Genomic DNA, 21,867 nt, shown 5'->3' on the forward strand with positions numbered 1-21,867 from the left:
CGACCTCTAAAATGAGACTGTGGCGTCTGTCTGGGGTGTGTGAGCAGGGTTCAAAGTAGCACGCAGAGAAAGCTTGGTGCTTAGAACCAGGCACCCATCACCAGCGTCGCCCTCTCTGCGGTGACCTGCAACCTGTTTTGGAAGGAACCGATTCCGACGCCTCAGCCTCGGGGAGCGGAACGACAGGCGGAGCCCACGGCGGGCAGCAGCACCGCCGGGCGAGGCCGGGCCTGACGGGCCGGGCTGCGCTGCGCGAGTCGGGGGCGGGGCGGCGGCGCAGCGTCGTCGTCGTTGTCCCCGCCTCCTCCCCAGGGACCGCGTCTGAGCCTCGGCGGCGGCGGCGGCGGCGGCGGCGCTCACTACCCGAGGAGAGCGGCTGGCCTGGTAGCGGCGGCGGCCACCGAGACCCACCCGAGGCGCGTCCCAGTCGGCCTCTCGACGCCCCCCGGCCGCAGCGCCCGCGCCCCTTCAGCTCGCTCGCTCGCCCTCCTTCCCTGCAGCCGGCTGCGCCATGGCGTTGGCGTTGGCGGCTCTGGCGGCGGTGGAGCCAGCCTGCGGCAACCGGTACCAGCAGGTGAGCAGCGCCCAAATGCCCCCCCCCGCCCCCGACCCCGGTCCGGCCCTGCCCTCTGGCCGCTTCAGGCCTGCTCTCCGGCCCCGCCTGTAGCCAACTCGACGCCGCGGCTTGCCAGGCCGCGCTGGGCCTGGGCCGTCCGGGCGGGCCCCGGGCTCGGATTCGAGGCGGCCGCGGGCCGGGACCGTCCCTCCGCGACGCGGGGCGGGAGTCGGACGGTGGAAAAACCTCCGCCCTGCAGTGTTTGCCGCATTTCCCACGGCGGGCGGGTCGCCGGCTCAGAAGCCGAGACTCTCCGGAGGCTTTGACCTGAGGGCATTCAGTTTGCCTTTTTCCACCTTGAATTTGATGTCACTGGAAAAGGGGGGGGGGGGGACCAAAACCAAACCAAGAACGTGAAATGTAAAGGAAATTAGGTGGAGAGAAGATTAAAGTCGCTGCTGCTGCTGCTGCCGACAGCTCTCCGCAGTGAGATGCGATTATTCAGGGTTTCAGAGCCTAGTCTGGTCGTCAAAACCCATTCCCCTCGCCTGTGTTTAAAAACAGAAGTCAAAATGATACGAGGGACAAGTCCCAGTTCGCAGATTTGGAAAACGCAATGTTTAACTAGTGATGCCCCTAAAATGTCGAACTACGTAACGTTGCAGGCTGCAGGGCGTGTGCCCGCTGTGTGTTTTCCAAGCTTGGAAATGACGTTTAAAGAAATTGAATAGCATAGCTGGGGAGAAAATGTATAGGAGATGGGTGGATTATTATCTCGGGTATAATTTCTTAATTGAAGCCCTAGGGGAAGAACCTGCTTGTTTTACTCGCCTGTCTGTAGCCTGATTTCCCTCGGAAATTCGAGGGAGACATTTTGCAGGGTTTTTAGAGGTATTTAACACATCGTAATTGTGGGAACTGATCCAGGTGGCTAACTGATGTTGACTGGAACCGCAGGTATCTGCGTGCATTTTTTTCAGATGCTTTCAGTTTAATTTGCATATAAATGGAATTGTGCTTTTGTGAAATTAAATGTCCTATCATAGATGATCTACAGTTTTATGTTTTATAAGTGAGGAAAACCAATATGATTAAAACATGTAGATTAATCCTGGTGGGGCCAGTTGCTGGGGTTTTTTTGCTGTCATCAGCTCTGTGTTGTAATTTCCTCCCTCCTACAGCCTGACTCCTCATATGACTAATTTTAAGAATTTAGCTTTTTGGTTTCATAAGCACGCTCAAATTGTGGCAGTGCAGTCTAGTCCTTAGCTCTCTCACAGCCTGGGCTACGTGCTTTTTTGTATGACCTTGGGCAAGGGTTTGGGTTCCTCTCTGCTTTAGTAAAATACGAATGACAGGTGTCACTTAACTGTCACCGAGGTGTTCACAGATCACATGTATCCCATATTGTGATCTAGTTCATTCTTTCATCCTGCCTAGGATAAAGCAAACAAGCAAAAAGCTGAGGCTTTCCTTTGTACTGCCATCTTCTTGAGCTATTAGGTAATGTTGACATACTGCTAGAAACAAAAAAAAAAATGGTGAAGTATTAAAATTACGTATTTCTTGGTGTAGTGGTTAATAGCTTTAAATATGCAAAATTGAGGTATCTTAAGGACAGGCCATCTTTTTTACTTAAAAAAAAATCATTGTTTTGAAGAAATCTTCAAAAAAAGAATGAAAAAAAGAACTGACATTCCTAGAAAATTTGCAAAATACGAAAGCCAAAAAAAAAAACCCAAAACAAAACCAAAACCCCACACCAAAAACCTATCACCTATAGATAACCAAAGTTAATATTTTGTGTGTATCTTTGTGTACTTACAGCTGTGTAAATATACACAAGGGTAGATCAGTGTATGTGTCCAGATAAGGAAAGTTAATATTGATTGAGCATTTACTCTGTGCCAGTCATGGTACTAAGTACCTTTACATCCATTATTTCACTTAATCCTCACAGAACCCCTTTGAGACAGTGTTTGATGTTGTATAGATGACGTTAAATGACGAAGTCAGGACTCTCTAGAGGCTCGGTAACTTGCTCAAGGTCACCGCTTCTAAGTAGTGATTACAAGGGTAAATACACACTCAACTACTTAAACACAGGCTTATGGCCCAAATATAAGCATGTACATTAGCAGATATATACATATACATTTGTATTGTCTTATGCACCCATACATACGTACACAGGCACATCTTTGTACATACATGCAGTTTTATGGGCCCCTGATGATACTTTCACATACTTTGTGCATATGTGTACATGTATGTTTACATACCCACATGTTCTGAAACACATTTGCCTTCTCAAGTTTGCATGTGTGTGTATTGAGCACATATATGTAGAAAGGCAGACACTATAGCTGTATAATGAGATGGGTTCATCTTTTAACATCTGCATAGCATGCAATTACGGCTAGACCGTAATTTAATCAGTTGCCTATTGTTGGTCTCTAAGGGTGTTTATAATTTTTTTTCAGTCACATACGTCTTCAACTATTTCCTTAGTATAAATTTCTAGTGGGTGGAAATGCTTGGTCAGAGAATATACATAGTTAAAAGGCTTTCGAATTATGGAATGTTGTTGAATTGTCTAGGCAGCCTGATAGCATGGTACTTTCTGGTTGTCACAAAGGGACCTCTGACTTCTATTTGATATGGTTAGTCAAATTGAGCTGGTCTTCTAATGAAGTAAATGTAGGAGAAAACTATGATTCATTTATAACTGCAAATAATGGTTTTGCTTTTATGGTCTTTTGATTGGAAGAGCAATATGTCCCTAATTGGAATTTAGCATCACCCCAAACTACACAGATAGTTTGGGCTCATAAATTTCCTGTGGCTTTATTTTTTTCTCTTTTTGCGATTTGAAACGTGAGCTTGTGTGTCCATACATTCTGAAGCGCTGTTTCAGAAAGCTCTAGGGAGGCCTAGTGTTGAAAACCTTGTTGTGTGCTGCCCTCTCTGAGGCCATTTACCCTGTTCATCCATTCCAAGCTACCTTTGCCTCACTGTAGTAGATCATGGGCTATATCGTGCATTTTCCCAAATACTTACTTCCTGAAATGTTTTGAGATATTTGGATTTAAAACCAGTGAAAGTAGGCAATGATGACACTGCTGTATCTGCTTAAAAACGGGCTGCAGAATGTTTGTTTTAGATGACTCCCTGTCTGCTAAATAAGTGAGTTGCTTGTGGCATCACTAACAAGTTTGTATTGTAGTCTGCTGGCGTTGTAGATCAGCTTTGGGTAAGTTCTTTCAGGATTGTGAAGGAAGGTTTTGAGAAATGAGGGAAAGAATTTCATCTTGGGCAGGCCAAACATTTTGCATGTTCAAGTGTTAGATGACGTCAGGATTCTAGAGGAAGGAGTGAATGGTGCCCCTGTGGCTCTTTTTTTAATTTTTATTTTGTTTAGTATATTCACTTTGTTGTGCAGCCTTCATTTCATCACCATCCATTTCCAGAAAATCCTTACCCCTTAAACAGTAACTGTCTTATTTCCCCCTCCCCAAGCCCCTGACAGCCACCATTCTGCTTTCCATCAGTGAATTTGATTACTCTGAAGTACCTCATATGGGTGGAGTAATACAGTATTTATCCTTTTGTGACTGGCTTATTTCACTTAGCATAATGTCCTCAAGGTTCATCCACATTGTGTCATGTGTCGGAATTTCATTCCATTTTAAAGCTAAATAATATCCATTGTGTGTGTATACTATATTTTATTTCATCTGTCAATACATTTTAGCCATTGTGAATAATGCTGCTGTGAATAATGGGTTAATAAGTTTCAAAAGAGTCCAAGCTTTGAATTCTTTTAGATATATACGCAGAAGTGGAATTGTTGGTTTATGTGGTATTGCTTCCCTGGTAGCTCAGCTGGTAAAGAATCCACCTGCAGTGCAGGAGACCCCAGTTTGTTCCCTGGTTCAGGAAGATCCCCTGGAGAAGGGATAGGCTACCCACTCCACTTTACTTGGACTTCCTTGGTGGCTCAGATGGTAAAGAATCCGCCTGCAACGCGGAGACCTGGGTTCGATCCCTGGGTTGGGAAGATCCATTGGAGAAGGGAAAGGCTACCCTCTCCAGTCCATGGGATCACAAAGAGCTGGACTTGACTGAGTGACTTTCACTTTCACTATGGTATTGCTATTTTTAGTTATTTGAGAAACCGCCATGCTATTTTCCATAGCAGTGCACGGTTTTATATTCCCACCGGGAATGCATAAGAATTGCGGTTTTGTCGCTTCCTCATCAACATGTACGCCTTCTGTTTGTGTTTTGCTTTTGATAAAGCCTGGGTGTGAAGTGGCGTCTGGTAATGATTCTGGTTTGCATTTCCCTAATGATTAGTGAAACTGAACATCTTTTATGTGCATGTTGGCCATTTGTACATATTGGAGAGATGTGTACTCAGATCATTTGCCAATTTTTGAATTGGGCAAATTCAAACATTCAAATTTTTTAATTGTTTGCTTTTTGTTACTGAGTTGTAGGCGTAATTTCTTTCTTTGTTAAAATTGTAATTGGTTTACAATACTGTGTTAGTTTAAGGTGTATAGCATAGTGGTTTGGTATTTTCTTAGATTATAGTCCATTATAAGTTATTACAAGATAATGAGTATAATTCCCTGTATATGTATATTCTTGTTGCTTATTTACTTCTACATATAGTAGTTTGTATCTATTAATCTAACACCCCTAGTTGGTGCTTCCTTCCTTTTCCCCTTTGGTAACTACAGGTTTGTTTTCTAAATCTGTGAGTCTGTTCGTTTTGCATATACATTCATTTGTATTATTTTTCAGATTCCACATGTAAGTGATATACGGTATTTGTCTTTATCTGACTTACTTCATTAAGCATATTATTCTCTAGGTTCACCTACTTGCTGCAGATGGCAGTATTTCATTCTTTTTTGTGGTGAAATAATATTCCATTGTGTGTATATATTAAGAAGGTGTGGGGTGTGTGTGTTTGTATCTCACAGCTTCTTAATCCAATTGTTGATGAGCACTTGGGTTGCTTCTAGGAGTAATTTGTTAGTATTTATTTATATTTTCAACTTTTTACTTTGAAAAATTTCAAGCATTTACAAAAATTTAGTGTAATAAAACTTATGCACCCATCACTCAGCTTCAACAATCAACAAATAGTTAACTTTTTCATTTATACTATTATTTTGTAGTAAATTCTAGAAATCACATCATTTCATCCATAAATATTTCTGTGCATAACTCTAAAAGGCAATGGTATGATATTTTAAGCAGATATTATCACATCAGGAAATACGTCATGAAAGCACTTTTGTATAATTTGTCATGAATGCAGAACCAGGATTTGTGAGTGACAGGAGCTGCAGATCTTCAACTATCTGTGGGGTCTGACTCTCAGTAAAGTGCTCTAGGAAAATCGAGCATTGTCTAAACTGATGCCACCCATTGGTTTCCCTTCATATAACTTCAAATTACTTTATCCTGAATACCACCAATATTACATTACTCTACATTAAATTAGATTGTTAAATAACCCTACCATGAGAGTAATATTGTATTTTGCTAACTAAAAGAAGAAAGACTTAGAGAAATTCAAGTGACACTCTCTGATTTACTTGTTCTTAGGGCTTTAAAATGATGACTGTGATTTCTTAATAATTTATTCTTATATTTGAACAGTATAACTGTTTAGTGGAACCATATTCTTGTAGTAATGGATAATGCTCATTTAGATAAAACAACTTTTAACACTTTAATTAGAGATTAATGGAAAGAATCAACTTGGTGATCTCATCCTTATTTTCAAGTTACTTTTGCCAATATACCAGGCAGTTGGTGAATATCATGTATTGAATCTGTTGAATTTTACACAGTCCAGTTGTAATTAATTGCTTCTCATGGCTGTGTAGATAGATGTGTAGTGTATGTTGCCTTCACCAGCTGAGTGTTAACAGACTTCACTTTGCATGTCCTGCTGTTACAATTAGACGGACTTTTTTTTTCTGAATACCACAATTTAAAGTTTTAGATACTAGCTCTCAGTATTGATCAAATTTAAGAACATTTCTAGTGAAATATTTTCTTACTGTATTATATATTTCTCCCCTAGCAGTTTAGTATAATCTTTGACAGTTTTTCTTTTAAATTTGTGTATTGCAGTATTATCAGTTGGTAGTTAATCAGTGGCTTGAATGTGATTTGGAGGTCTTTCTGGAGATTGGATAGTTTATGAATAGAAACATAAAGGTTGATGGGACTTCCCTGGTGGTCCAGTGGAAACAGCAGTTTATCTCTGTGCCTTTCAGTGCAGGGGACGTGGGTTGGATCCCTGGTTGGGGAACTAAGATCCTACATGCCGTAGAGTAACTTAGCCTGCGCACTGAAACTACTGAGCCTGCAGGCTACAACTAGAGCCCTTAGGCTACAACGAAAGATCTCCTGAGATGCAGCGAGAATACCTCTTCCCACAACTAAGACATGATGCAGCCAAATAAAGAAAGTACAAAGGTTTAAGGAGTGGTTTCTGTTTAATAACAGTTTCATTTTATTTGTTATTCAGTACTTAAATGTGGCAATAACGTTGAACATTTCTTGTTACAGAATAGCACACAGATACAGTCTTCATATTCTAGAGTCAAATAGTAACTTGTAAAGGAAAGCTTGACTTCCCTCCCATTCTTTTCCCCAGAGGTGTGACTGCTGTGCAAGTTTGGTGTGTGTTCTTTAGGATTTTTTCCTTTCCTTAAAAAAAAAAAAGTTAAAAATATTTTTAAAAAGTAAACTTTACTTTTTGTAACATTTTTAGATTTTCAGAAACATTGAAGGTAGTATAGTTTCTGTATACACCAGACCCAGTTTTCCCACTAACATATTAGTAGTGTGCATTTGTTGACAATTAATGAACCAATATTGATATGTTGTTATTAACTAAAGTCCATACTTTATTAAGATTTTCAGTTTTTATCTGTGTCTTCTGTTTCAGGAGTCTATACAGATTCCACATCACATTAGGTCATCATATCTCTGTAGACTTCTCTTGGCTGTGACAGTTTCTCAAGTTTTCCTTGTTTTTGATGACCTTGACATTTTTAAGGAGTATTAGTCAGTTATTTGTAGGATGTCCTTTCTTTGGGATTTGTTAGATGCTTTTCTCATAATTAGATTTGGGGAAGAAGCCACACAGAGATAAACTGCTGTTTCCATCACGTCATATCAAGAATGCATACTGTCAACAGAATGTCAGCATACTATCAACAACTTATCGAGGTTGATGTCGACCTTGATCACCTGGCTAAAGTGAAGTGAAGTCACTCAGTCGTGTCTGACTCTTTGTGACCCTGTGGACTGTAGCCCACCAGGCTCCTCCGTCCATGGGATTCTCCAGGCAAGAATACTGGAGTGGGTTTGCCATTTCACCTGGCTAAAGTAGTGTTTGTCAAATCTCTCTATATACAATGACTCCACCTTCCCCCTCCCCTTTTGTACTGTGCTTTTTGGAAGGAAGTCACTATGTTCACTATGTACAGCTTATACTTAAGGATTGGGGAGTTAAGTTCCACCACCTCATTGAGGGTAACGTGTCTGCTGCTAAGTCGCTTCAGTCGTGTCTGACTCTGTGCGACCCCATAGACGGCAGCCCACCAGGCTCCCCCGTCCCTGGGATTCTCCAGGCAAGAACACTGGAGTGGGTTGCCATTTCCTTCTCCAGTGCATGAAAGTGAAAAGTGAAAGTGAAGTCACTCAGTTGTGTCTGACTCTTAGCGACCCCATGGACTGCAGCCTACCAGGCTCCTCTGTCCATGGGATTTTCCAGGCAAGAGGACTGTAGTGGGTTGCCATTGCCTTCTCTACATTAAGTTATTTGGAATTTTTCTGCGTGGGACATTTGTCTCTTTTTCATAACTTTATTTATTCGTTGATACTGGTATGGGCTCATTAATGTTATTATTTGAGTTATAAGCTAGCACTATTTTGTTAGGTTGTTCTAGCTTTTGCCATTGGGATCTCCTTCAGTTGGTACTTGTATCCCTTTGAGAGAGCTCCATCTTTGTGGTTTTTAAAGCACTTCTTAACTTTTTGGCACCAGACTTACCATGTATAGTTCCTGAGCCATACTGGAATCAGCTGTTTCTCCAAAGAACCCTGGTTCCTTTTATTGGAGAATGATGTTAGAAACCACAGTCTGTGTTCATTGCACCTGGAGACTGCTGCTTTTTTTGTCCTTTTTCCTTCCTTTTCATCCTTCCCTTGCTCTTAGTAACCAGCACAGTTTTTTTGCATATAGTAAGTCCCTGAGAATGTATTATGGTATGTAATGTTAATTACATTAATTAAGAGAATAAGATGGTGGATAAATGGCATCATTTTGAGATGGAAAAGATCATCTCTTCCGGAGACTTGCAGGAAGCTTCTGAGAAGATGGAGCTTGAGCTTGGCCTTGAAGGACGGGTAAGAGGTAGGTGGGGAGACCAGGACGTGGGAGAAGAGGGTAGAGGTGGACTCTCATGATTTGTTGTTTCCCTGGGGAACTTGTTTCACTTGTTAGAAAAATCACCTCTCACCTTTTCTGGCCAGGAACCCTCCTCTTCCTCTGCCTGGAATGCTGCCTTCTTCCCAGTGACCCTCTCAGTTTAGGTAGTCTGTCCTAAGGGGAGTTTGAGTTCCTCCCCTCTCCCTCAGTTTGGTTAGTTTCCCGTGAATACTAGATTCCCCTTTCATGACACATTTTATAACCACATTTTAAACCTTTTTTCTGTTTATTAGGTTGATACAAAAGTAATTGTAATTTTGCATTGTTGGACTTTGCTGTTTGATATTGGAATACATTCTTAAATGTGATTGTTATAAATCATTTTAATGTACATTTTGCACTTTATTTTTTTTGCTAATGATATTACTTGCTGTTTATTTTGTATTTATTTTAGACTAGGAAAATGATGTTATATAAAATGCAAATTCGAGCTATTTTCTTATATGAGTTCAAAATGAGTCATAAAGTATTGGAGACAACTTGCAACATCAGCAGCATATTTGACCCACAAACTGATAATAAATGTGGAGTGCAGTGGTGGTTCAAGAAGTTTTGCAAAGGAGATGAGCGCCTTGAAGATGAGGAGCATAGTTTCCAGCCATTGGAAGTTGACAACGACCAACTGAGAGCAAACATTGAAGCTGGTCCTCTTTCAACTACACGAGAAGTTGCTGAACTCAGTGTTGACCATTCTATGGTTGTTCAACGTTTGAAGCCAATTGGGAAGGTGAAAAAGCTTGAAAAGTGGGTGCCTCATGAGCTGATTGAAAATAAAAAAATCGTCCTTTTGAAGTATTGTCTTCTCTTATTGTACACAACAATAGCAAACCATTTCTCTATCAGATTGTGACTTGTGACAGAAAGGGATTTTATGCAACCAATGGTAAGCAGCTCAGTGGTTGGACCTCGAAGAAGCTTCAAAGCAATTCCCAAAGCCAAACTTGCACCACAAGAAGGTCATGGTCACTGTTTCATGGTCTGCTGCCGTTGGGATCCACTACAGCTTTCTGAATCCCAGCAAAACCATTACATCTGAGAAGTATGCTTAGCAAATCGGTGAAATGCACCAAAAAGTACAGTGCCTGCAACCAGCATTGGTCAGCAGATGCTGGGCCGAGCAAGGGCCCAGTTTTATTGCATGACAACACCTGACTGCATGTTGCACAGCCAATGCTCCAAAAGTTGAATGAATTGGGCTACGAAATTTCGCTTCATCTGCCATATTCACCTGACCTCTTGTCAGCTGACTACCACTTCTTCAAGCATCTTGACAATTTTTTTGCAGAAAAGATGCTTCCACAAACAGCAGGAGGTAGAACATGCTTTCTGAGAGTTTGTCAAATCCCAAAGCACAGATTTTTATGCTACATGAATAAATAAACTTATTTCTTGTTGACAAAAATGTGCTGATTATAATGGTTCCTATTTTGATTAATAAAGATGTGTTTGAACTTAGTTATCAGTTCAGTTCAGTCACTCAGTCATGTCTAACTCTTTATGACCCCACGGATTGTAGCATGCCAGGCTTCCCTGTCCATCACCAACTCCCGGAGCTTGCTCAAACTCATGTCCATTGAGTTGGTGATGCCATCCAACCTTCTAATCCTCTGTCGTCCCCTTATTTTCCTGCCTACAATCTTTCCCAGCATCAGGGTCTTTTCCAGTGAGTCAGTTCTTCACATGAGGTGGCCAAAGTATTGGAGTTTTGGCTTCAGCATTAGTCCTTCCAATGAATATTCAGGAGTGATTTCCTTTAGGATTGACTGGTTCGATCTCTTTGCAGTCCAAGGGACTCTCTAGAGTCTTCTCCATCACCACAGTTCAAAAGCATCAATTGTTCAGCACTCAGCTTTCTTTATAGTCCAACTCTCACATCCATATATGACTACTGGATAAACCATAGCTTTGACTAGATGGATCTTTGTTGGCAAAGTAATGTCTCTGGTGTTTAATATGCTGTCTAGGTTTGTCATAGTTATAATGACATATAACTATATAGAACTTAGTTATAATAATTTAAAATTCACAGTCCCAAGCTGCAGTTACATTTGTGTGTGTGCCCAGCTGTGTCTGATTCTTTGCGACCCCGTGGATTGTAGCACAACAGGCTCCCTTGTCCATAGGTTTTTCCAGGCAAGAATATAGCCCTGCAGTTACATTTGCACCAACCTAAATATTTTGTTTTCATATCTTACATACAGTTATTCTTACAGATATTACAGGCTTGTTACCAAAAATAGCAGTCTCCTGCTTACTTTTGCCTGTTTCTTAGCTCTTTCTTTTGCTGTTTTGTTACTATTTGTGAAGGTAAAAAACATAAGATATTACTTCTTGATTTCAGTTTTCAGCATTTTAAAAATTGATCACTAGGAGATTTAAGGGTTTACCTCTCGTTTACCACAACTGCGTATGCTCCCATTTCCTGTCTCTATATCTTTCTAGTATGCTAAATCGCTTCAGTCATGTCCGACTCTGTGCGACCCCATAGACGGCAGCCCACCAGGCTCCCCCGTCCCTGGGATTCTCCAGGCAAGAACACTGGAGTGGGTTGCCATTTCCTTCTCCAGTGCATGAAAGTGAAAAGTGAAAGTGACGTCGCTCAGCCGTGTCTGACTCTTTGCGACCCCATGGACTACAGCCCACCAGTCTCCTCCATCCATGGGATTTTCCAGGCAAGAGTACTGGAGTGGGGTGTCATTGCCTTCTCCACTTTCTAGTATATCCATATTATAGTTAGATCAATATTCAATATTTACAGTAATTTAATAAATAATGTTCACAGCTGAGATACATTGTATGTTGTGATTAGTTTTACTTGCTTGAGAGTACCTTATTTTCCCTAAAGTTAACCACAATTTTTTTTGTCTGCCTAATTTTCTGGGTATATACCATAAGTTCTTATCGCATGAATCATCCTCAGACTCTCACTCAGTCTCAATTTTTGATGTGTTCAAACACAGCAGGTATCTTGCTGATTCCATTGCTGGGTGGGGGGGGTGCGGCTCTTTTTGGGGTGTTTCCGGCTGCATGCAGATGTCAGCTCCCCAACTCGGGATCAGGTCCAGGCCTGTGCGGTGGGAACATGGAGTCTTGACTACTGGATTACAAGGGGAGTCCCCCTTTCCTGTTATTTTGACCTGTACTATAAGACTGCTTTCAGGGTCTGCTGTTCAGTTGTCATCCTAAGATTTCCTTTTCCAGTTTTAAAATTGAAGCCCCTTGCCTTGATTCACACTTTTTTTCCCCTTGATTTATTGTCTCATTTCTATAGAACACGCCTTCTAGTACTTTTCTGAGAAAGAATGCATGGGGTAAACTTTGTTGTTGTTGTTGTTGAGACTTTGAACATCTAAGAATTTTTTTGTTTTCAGTCTGTACCCTAACCTTGATTTCTAGGCTTTTGGGTTAAAAACAGTTTCCTTTAGAATTCTGAAGCCATTTGTTCCATTGCCTTCTGGGTTCCACTATTAGGAAGACTGAAGCCAGTTGTGACATCTGGTTCTTTAAATGTGGCCTACTTCCTGTTTTTCTGGAAGCCTTTAGGAACTTCTTTTGTTCCCAGTGTCGTTAAATTTCACTGTGTTGTACCTTAGGATAGATCTGTGTATGTCCATCGTGCCAGGCACTCAGTGAGCCCTTTTGGTCTAAAAGCTGATGTCCTTCAGTTCTGGGAAATTTTAAAAAGTATTTGGTTGACTTTTTTTTCTCTGCCTTTTTTCCCCCCTTTTCTCTCTAACTCTTTGATAAAATTTTAATATTTTAAAAAAATTTTCAAAACTCTTTAATTGCCCCCCTCCCCTTTTTTTTAGTAGCAGGAAATGGCAGCTCACTCCAGTATTCTTAACTGGAGAATCCCATGGACAGAGAAGCCTGCCAGGCCACAGCCCATGGAATCACAGAGTTGGGCACAACAGTGTCTGAGGACAGAGAATGGAGTTCAGCATATAGTAGATGCTCAGTAAATGTTAGAATCTTTCCTTTAGTAGCACACTGTCCATGTTTTATGGTTTTAATTTTTTTCTCTTGTTTCTCTGAAATTATTGAAATTTTTTTCTTTTTAAAGTTTATGCTTTCCTACATCGTTCTTTCCTCTGTGTTGCATTTATTCTCCTTGCTTTGGTCTTTTATGATCTTTGAGTTAGAAGTAGGTGATCTTTGCCTGCTTGGTTAAAAGTACACAGTTGGTAGAGCAATTTGGAAGCTCACTATGGTTGATGGAGCTTCTTGACGGGCCTTATTGCCTTTTAATCTAACTAGATTCTTTCTTTGAGTGGCAGTGTTTTTCTGTCTCTCTTGGGCTGGTCAGTTTCCCCAGAGCTTAGGCCTGGCTGCTACTACTCTAAGAGCTGATTGGCAGAGGTAGCCTAGGAGATCTCAAGGTTTAGTACCTAAGTCTCTCACTTAATCACTCCTTTCCAACAATCCATTCTTTCTCCAAATCTCTGGTGTCTCCAGTTCAGACTTCCACTGCCTCACACTCTCCAGAGAGTAAACCTCCAGTCTCTTAATGGGGATTCTGGGGGCTGTGTGTGTTTTAACTGGGTCCAACTTCTCTTCCTGCTTTTAAATCTCATTTTTACTTTTACTTTCTCTGGTACCTGCTACCACCAGTTCTTAAGCCTTGAGAGGGTACAGTGCAAGGGAGGTTGCTCTCCTGCTTTCTGGTTTAGGATTCAGGTTTGGGTCTGCTGTGTAAGTTGTCACCTATCCTGCTTCTAACTTGCAGGATTTTATTGCTGCTTCCTCTCCTGTTAGTAAAGTTTTGTTAAATTTGAGGCAAAAAAGAAATTTTAAAATGACTCTCGTTTACATTTGAGAGGGTTTTGGAAGGGATAAAGGGGCTGCTTTGGTGGCTCAGATGGTAAAGAACCTGCCTGCAGTGCAGGAGATGCAGGTTTGATCCTGGGTCGGGAAGATCGCCTGGCGGAGGAAATGGCAACCCACTTCGGTATTCTTGCCTGGAGAATCCAGTGGACAGAAGAGCCTGGCGAGCTACAGTCCATGGGGTCGCAGAGTTGGACATGACTGAGTGACTAACACTTGCACTTTTTTTTTGAAGGGATAAGAGGCAGATCTGTGTGTTCAATTTTTAACTGGAACCTTATGATTGTAATTACTTCTTTTGATATATTTTCTTTGATAAGTTTTTAATTTAATCAGGTCAAAAGCATCATTCATGGCCTGATAAAGTCTTTGAGTGATGTTGATTATAAAATGCAAGCAGTTACACACTTGCATAGTAGAACATTCTGTAATGAGGTAAAAGGAAAGATATGAAATGCTTAATGCATTTCCCTGTTGGTTCTCATTGTTCTTCCAAGAGAAGGGAAACTCCAGATGAGGCCTAAATTACAGCAAACTCTTTTCCCATCCATAATTTCTGCCCCATTGTGCTCTACTCTAAGCATCATCATCTGATAATAAGCAAGCATAACTGAGAGAACTCTGGTAGCTCATGGGGCCAGCAGAGCCAGGAAGGCTGCAGTTAGCATGAGTCTCTGGATTCTGGACATGTCTGTCACTTTCAGGGTTTGTATATTTGACTATATTCTTTAATTTAGAATCCATTTTAATTTAATTCCATTTTTTGATATACCAGTTGGTTGTTTTTAGAACGGAAGACTTTCTAGGAATTACAGTGTGATCAATTAAAATGCCAATTTTCCTTCATATGTACCATAAACATTTATTGAATATCTAGTTGTACCCAGTACACTATGCCAAATATTTTATTTCCAAAGATTGGAGAAGTTATTTCTCCTTTGTTTCTTATTTTTGTTGCATGCATGCTAAGTCGCTTCAGTTATGTATGACTCTTTGCGACCCTGTGGACCATAACCTGCCAGGCTCCTCTGCCCATGGGATTCTCCAGGCAAGAACACTGGAGTGGGTTGCCATGCCCTCCTCCAGGGGATCTTCCCCACCCAGGGATCAAACCTGTGTCTCCTGCATTGCAGGTGGATTTTTACTGCTGAGCCACCTGGGAAGCCCCATATGGCTTAATACCTAGCTTTGTATTTATTTGGTGATTTATAAAGTAATATGAATACTTTTAAATAAATGCAAACTAGTAAGAAAGATGGCATTAAGATTAGCTGCCATTTCTGTAGATAGGTTTCTGTTAAAGCTACACCTCCATGCCTGATTTAGTCAGCATGTGCTACTAATAAAGTATCCACGCTGTGCCACTCCCTGTTCAGTGCTGGGGTGAATACAGTAGTGAACCATGCAAAGGTCCCAGTCTGCAGAGGGCTCACAGTCTGCTCTATTAACTGTTAATCAAGCAAGGTTGCATGTTCCTGTGGTGCAAAAAGTGAGACTCTGACAGCTGGTGTTTACTGAAAAATAAAGATTTATTTGCAGGTTTCAAGCAAGAAGCACTGGGCAGCTCATGCTCAAAAGATCCAAACTCCCTGATGACTTTCAGGAATGGCTTTTTAAGGATAGGTGTTAGGTAGAAGGGTGGTAGGATATGTATGTGATTAGATCCTGGACCTCCTTCTGATCGGTTGGTGGTGAGGTAACAGTGATATTTTGGGAATTTCAACCTTCTTGTTCCAACTGGTTTGGGGTCTACTATCACAAACTCTAATGTCATAGTCACTAAACTCTACTAGTTTCTGCAGAACAGCTCAAAGGTATGCATCAGATTGTTATCTATATTCCTTCAGGAGGAACTAGGAGTCCTGTGACTATTCTAATCATTAAATGCTTGAGTCTGGTCTTTGGAACTTTGGGAAGATCTGGGAGACTAAAACCTTTCTACAAACAAGAAACAGGACACAGAGAGGGGCTTTTGTATCTAGAAAGGCCCCACAGGGTCCTGCTTTGTTCCATTCCCCCCCTTTTTTTGATAGCCCTCAATTCTGAGAGGAATAGGGGCAGGACAACAAATGAAATAAAGTTTAGGAGAGAGATTAATCATAAACTGAGCAGAGGCACTCAGTTTTAGGGGGACTCAGTTTCATAAATCCTCTGCTAGCCTCCTTTTCTCAACCTTTCTGGAATTGTTAGTGTGATTTATCTGAAGAAACATGCACAAATCATAAGTGTGCGTTGTAGCTCAGTGAATTTGCACAAGCTAGATGTGCACATTAGCTAGTACCCAGCTCAAGCAGGAGCGTTACCAGCACTCCAAAAGCTCATTTCAGGTGCCCTTCCAGTTGTGCCCCTACCCAGGGTAACGACTCAACTGGCAGCTTAGATTTGCCTGGTTTTGATCTTTATTATATAAAGTGTAGTCATACAATAAAAGCTCTTGTGTCTGGTTTCTCTTGCTCAACATAATTATGTTTATGAGATTCATTTGTGATATTATATGTTGTTATAGTTTGTTCATTCATGTGACCGTGTGATATTCCATGGTGTGACGTTAACATGATTTAGTAACCCATTCTGATGTTAATGGACATTTGAGTAGTCTCCAGTATTATGAATATTGTTTCTTTGAATACCCTGATACATCTTTTGGTGAATGTATGTGTTTCTGTTGGGATATATAACTAGAGTAGAATTGCTAGGCCATAGAGTATATATGAATTCATCTTTAGTAGCTATTGCTAAACAGTTTTCTAAAGTGGTTCTATAAATTTACATGCCAAGTTTGAGAGTTCTGGTTATATATGTGTGTGTATAAAATCTTAATGGAGAACAGAAATGTTTTGTATGCCAAGTCCAGAATCCTTTCAGTTCTGTTGTGAGTTTATAAATAGGAACAAATAATTTTTAAAAATTGTTCTTGAAATCTAAATAAATGCCAGTTATAATCCATATTCTGTTGGGACAAAGTTTTTTTCATAAAGCATTGCTTAATATATTAAATGATGAATGATTAAGAGTTCATTTTTTATTTCATGATTGTATTTTAGAGCTTTAATATATCTTAGAAGACAACATGAGGATTTTAAAAACACAAAAGAATGTTTACCATTCACAGACTAGATTTTATATAAATTATTTAAAAATGTGTGCTTAGTTGCTCAGTCGTCTCCGACTGTTTGCAATCCCATGGGCTGTAGCCCGCCAGGCTCCTCTGTCCATGGGGATTCTCCAGGCAGGAATACTGGAGTGGGTTGCCATGCCCTCCTCCGGGGATCTTCCCAATCCGGGGATCCAACTCAGCTCTCCCACATTGCAGGTGTATTCTTTACTGTCTGAGCCACCAGGAAAGCCCATCTTATAATGACTGTTGTCTAATTCTTATTTTTGTATTGTTTATTCTGTAAGCAAAAGATGAACTCTCCTGTCAAAGGCAAGGAGAACAGGCAGGAGCTTAGTCTCCAATTCAGCTTATCTTTGCTGGGGCTTTTAATTCCTTCTCCAAATAGGTTCTGGAGCTCTGAACTAAGAACCGAGTTTTCATATGGAACTAAAAAGTGGAGAAGAGGTAAGACTCAAGACATAGATTGGATGCCACCTCTTAAAGGATATTATGTTCAGAGGTAGAGGGGCTTACCTAATTGAAAGCTGTGTGATTGTTCCTTATTTCCCCAATCTTTATGAAATCATGAAGAGTGATAAGGAGTGGGGGCACTTATCACTAACCTGGAAGGCTCTTAGCTGTAGACTTTGCCTAAGCTAGGTGACCGGAAACATTGGGCACCATTTACTTGACAGGGTCTTGATGAAGCCATCAGTGGTGAAAATATTTCAGTTGGATGTAAGATGTGGATCCCAGGGGTTGGCAGGTTGATGGCAGTTTTCTGGTGCCACCCAAAAATCTCACAGTATACTTCCCAGGTGGTGCTGGTGGTAAAGAACCTGCCTGCCAGTGCAGGACACATAAGATGTGAGTTTCATCCCTGGGTGAGGAAGATCCCCTGGAGTAGGAAATGGCAACCCATACTAGTATATTTGCTTGGAGAGCCCCACGGACAGAGGAGCCTGGTGGGCTACAGTCCATGGGGTGGCAAAGAGTTGGAACATGACAGTGCACAGAGAAGATATGGATCCCAGAGGTGGACAGGTTGATGGCAGTTTTCTGGTGCCTCCCAGAAATCTCTCAGTGCCAGTATCCTAGCCATAGTTGGCTAGTTTAGTGCCTTAATGAATGAGTTATTTCTCCCAGTGCCTTGGCTTCTTAAGAAAGTTGAAGGGACTTCCGGGTGGCCCTGTGTTTGGGAATCTACCTTGTAATGCAGGGGACTTGGTTCGATCCCTGGTCAGTGAACTAAGATCACACATTATGCAGAGCAACTAGACCCGTGCCCCACAACCGCTGAGCAGGCACGCTCTGAAACCTATGCGCCACAACTAGAGAGAGTCTGTGCACTGCAGCGAAGATCCTGTGTGCTGCAGCTAAATTAATTTAAGAAAAGAATTGTTAAAAAAAAAAAGCTGAAGTTGGAGATGAGTGGCTACCATCTTGCCTTCCTCTTTCCTCTCTCCATGGTATACCTTCACGTGTTACTTGGACCTCAGGTGAAAAAGAGAAGAAAAGCCATCGAATTGATGATCATAGTTTGTAGCATTTGCTCTCATTTCTAAGGACTAACATAAATATTGACTTGGAATATTTTCTCTGCTTCCAAACCGAATTGTATTCATCAGTTGTATTTATACATGTTTAATGGTGATAACCACAAAACTCTTTAAATAGAAAGGTTAACAAACTGGTGGCCATTCTAAGGAAATTTACTGTGGTATTCTTTTCATGTTATTGCCATTGTCTTATTTAAAGCATTATCCTAATTACTTTGCTTTTCCTTTGCTTTGGTGAATTTTGATTTTTTAATTGTGTTTTTATTTTCCTAGTAAGAGGATTTGCATTTTGTCTTTTCCCTCTGCCATTAAATATGTTACGGATAGTCTAGATCTGGTGGTGGTTTGTTTTTTAAATTATCTTTAGGTATACAACAGAAAAAAATAATGATGTTTATTCTTCGCTCTTAAAAGAGATTGTTAGTCAAACTCTTTTAATTTCTTGATCCTAATATTTTTCTTTTCAGGGAAGGAAAATATTAAGGGATTTTTTAAAAGCGTGATTAGTTTGCAGCTCAATGTGTTATTTTCTTTTATTATTTTTATCCATTCACTTACAGGTGTACTGTGTTAAACTCTGAAGATATTGATGGGATCAGGACCCACCCCCTCCCATTAAGGGACATAGACATTGATTTAGCAAGGAAGTACTCATTCAGAACAGTTGATTTTCAGAGTCCTTTTAAATAAATTATACATTATATAGGTTTGCAGTTTTAATATTAGAAAATACTCCTCCTTTTTTTGAATTGTAATCCACATGCTATATAGTTCATCTTTATGGGAGAAGGAAATGGCAACCCACTCCTGTATTCTTGCCTGGAGAATCCTGTGGACAGGGGAGCCTGGTGGGCTGCTGTCCATAGGGTCGCACAGAGTCAGACACGACTGAAGCGACTTAGCATGTATGCATGCATTGGAGAAGGAGATGGCAGCCCACTCCAGTATTCTTGCCTGGAGAATCCCAGGGACAGGGGAGCCTGGTGGGCTGCCCGTCTATGGGGTCGCACAGTTGGCCATGACTGAAGTGACTTAGCAGCAGGTCAATGATTTTTACCACATTCACAGGTTTTGTCATTGTTGCTGCTGTCTAATTCCAGAACATTTGAACAACCCCCAAAAGAAACAGAGTACTAGCAGTCAGCAACTCCACACTTTTCCATTCCCTAGCACTTGGCATCTGCCAACCTTTCTGTCTCTATTATATTTGCCTTTTCTGGAGAAATTATATCAATGGAGTCATACACTATGTGGTGTTTTGTGATTGGCTCCGTTTTCTTCGCATAATGTTTTCAGGGTTTCAGATTTTAGAATGTATCAGTGCTTCATCGTTTTTGTTTCTTGGTGTTTTTTTTTTGGTTAGGATTATTTATTTCTGTCCATCCTTTTGAAAGTGTGTGTGTTAGTCTCTCAGTCGTGTGTTGCAACCCCATAGTCTGTAGCCCCGCCCCCCACCCTGCACCCCACAATCTACTCTGTCCATGGAATTTTCCAGGCAAGAATTTTGGAATGGGTTGCCATTTCCTTCTACAAGGATCTTCCCAACCCAGGGATTGAACCTGGGTGTCTTGCATTGGCAGGCAGATTCTTTACCATCTGAGCTACCAGGTAAGCCCTTCGTTTTGAATGGATATACTAGATTTTATTTATCCATTCATCATTTGATGAATAATTTGACTATTATAAATAATGCTGCTATGAACATTTATATACAAGTTTTTCTGTGAAGATATATTTTCAGTTCTCTTGAATATATGTCTTGGAGTGGAATTTGCTGGATCCTTTTTTAATTCTGTGTTTAACTTTATTTTGAGAAACAACCAAACTATTTTCCATCTTCTGTATGAGTGTTCTAATTTCTCTGCATATTCAGCACCACTTGATTTTGATTTTTTTTCCTTTTGTTTATGGCCATATGCTTGGGTGCAATGTGATATCTTGTGGTTTTGATTTGCATTTCTTGATGACTAATAATGTTGAACATCTCATGTATACTGGCTATATATCTTCTTTGAAGAAATGTCTGTTAAAATTAGATGGTCTTTTAATTATTGAGTTTTGTTGTCAAAATTACCTTATATAAATATCATCCCCTAGTTAATAGTAAGTTAGTAGAAAACTATTCTTGAATGTATAGAATTTGGTGGTGGTGGAATAATTTATAGTCAGTATATTATATACAGATATACGATCTGCAAACTGGTGGTTGCCAGAGGGGAGGTGGATTGGGGGCAGGTGGATTGGAAATAAATGAAGGTGATTAAGGGGTACAGAGTTCAAGTCATGGGGATGTAATGATATATAGCATAGGGAATACAGTCAGTAGTATTATAACAACTTTGAATGGTGACAGATGGTAGCTAGATATCAGTGATCGTTTTGAAATGTATATGAATACTGAATTACTATAAAGTGTACCTGAAACTAATATATGATGTTGAATGTCAATTATACTTCAATTTTAAAAAAAGAACAATAGTCTGTATACAATAGAAAATTTTTAGTTCTCATAAACTTTGGCTGTTTCTGAACAACAGAGTAAAATAGCACCCCCAGTGGTTTACCTAGAGAAATGTATTTTTACTTTTTGGTAATTATACTGTCTCATTTGTTGGGATTTAAAGAGTATGCAAAAATAGTGGGTTGATCATTAGAGGTTTAAAATATTGCATTTTGAGGTAAATGTTTTTGAAATTAACGCTAAAATTAGAAGTGTAAATAGCATTTAAAGCTAAAGTTTAGGATTTTCTGAGACTGTTACTACTTACAGAAGATATCTAAACTTACCAGAATTTTCTTGCTGTTTAAATAGGATTCACCCAAGAAAAAAATGAGTCATGGAAATACTGTAACTTTACGAGTTTATTGGATAAGCTCAGTATTATTTTCCACATACTTGTGTTTGTGTGAATTATGAGGTGTACTTTGATAGCTCTTCTCATGGATTTATGAGTTTGGGGGTTGATCTTCTCTTTGATGTTTAGTAGATTTTTTTAAATTGTTCTTCCATTCTTAGTAGAGAGGATCCAAGAATGACTTTAGTGTGTCTTTAGGTACTGCCATCCTGTACAGTTGCAAATGTTGACCTTAGTTTGGCCTAATCTAAGTCCTTGCTCTTCTGTTGCTTAAAAACAGCTCATTCCTAAATTGAAGCTCATCTTTAAAACTACTGGGATTTCCCTGATGGCTCAGATGATAAAGAATCTGCCTATAATGCAAGAGACCTGGGTTTCATCCCTGGGTTGAGAAGGTCCCCTAGAGAAGGAAATGGCAACTAACTCCAGTATTCTTGTCTGGAGAA

The 21,867-nt window shown here is 40.4% G+C and overlaps 1 protein-coding gene across 1 annotated transcript in view; it reads left to right on the forward strand.

Annotated features, from left to right (window-relative positions):
• The first annotated feature begins 325 nt into the window (after window positions 1-325).
• NDFIP1 (Nedd4 family interacting protein 1) overlaps window positions 326-21,867 on the forward strand; it is a 51,179-nt gene continuing 29,637 nt past the window's right edge. Inside the window, exon 1 of the mRNA XM_052643204.1 lies at window positions 326-574. Coding sequence (XP_052499164.1) covers window positions 512-574 — 63 coding nt within the window. The 5' untranslated portion in view covers window positions 326-511. The remainder of the gene's footprint in view (window positions 575-21,867) is intronic.

This window comes from Budorcas taxicolor, chromosome 7, assembly GCF_023091745.1.
Source record: "Budorcas taxicolor isolate Tak-1 chromosome 7, Takin1.1, whole genome shotgun sequence".
Lineage (NCBI taxonomy): Eukaryota > Metazoa > Chordata > Mammalia > Artiodactyla > Bovidae > Budorcas > Budorcas taxicolor.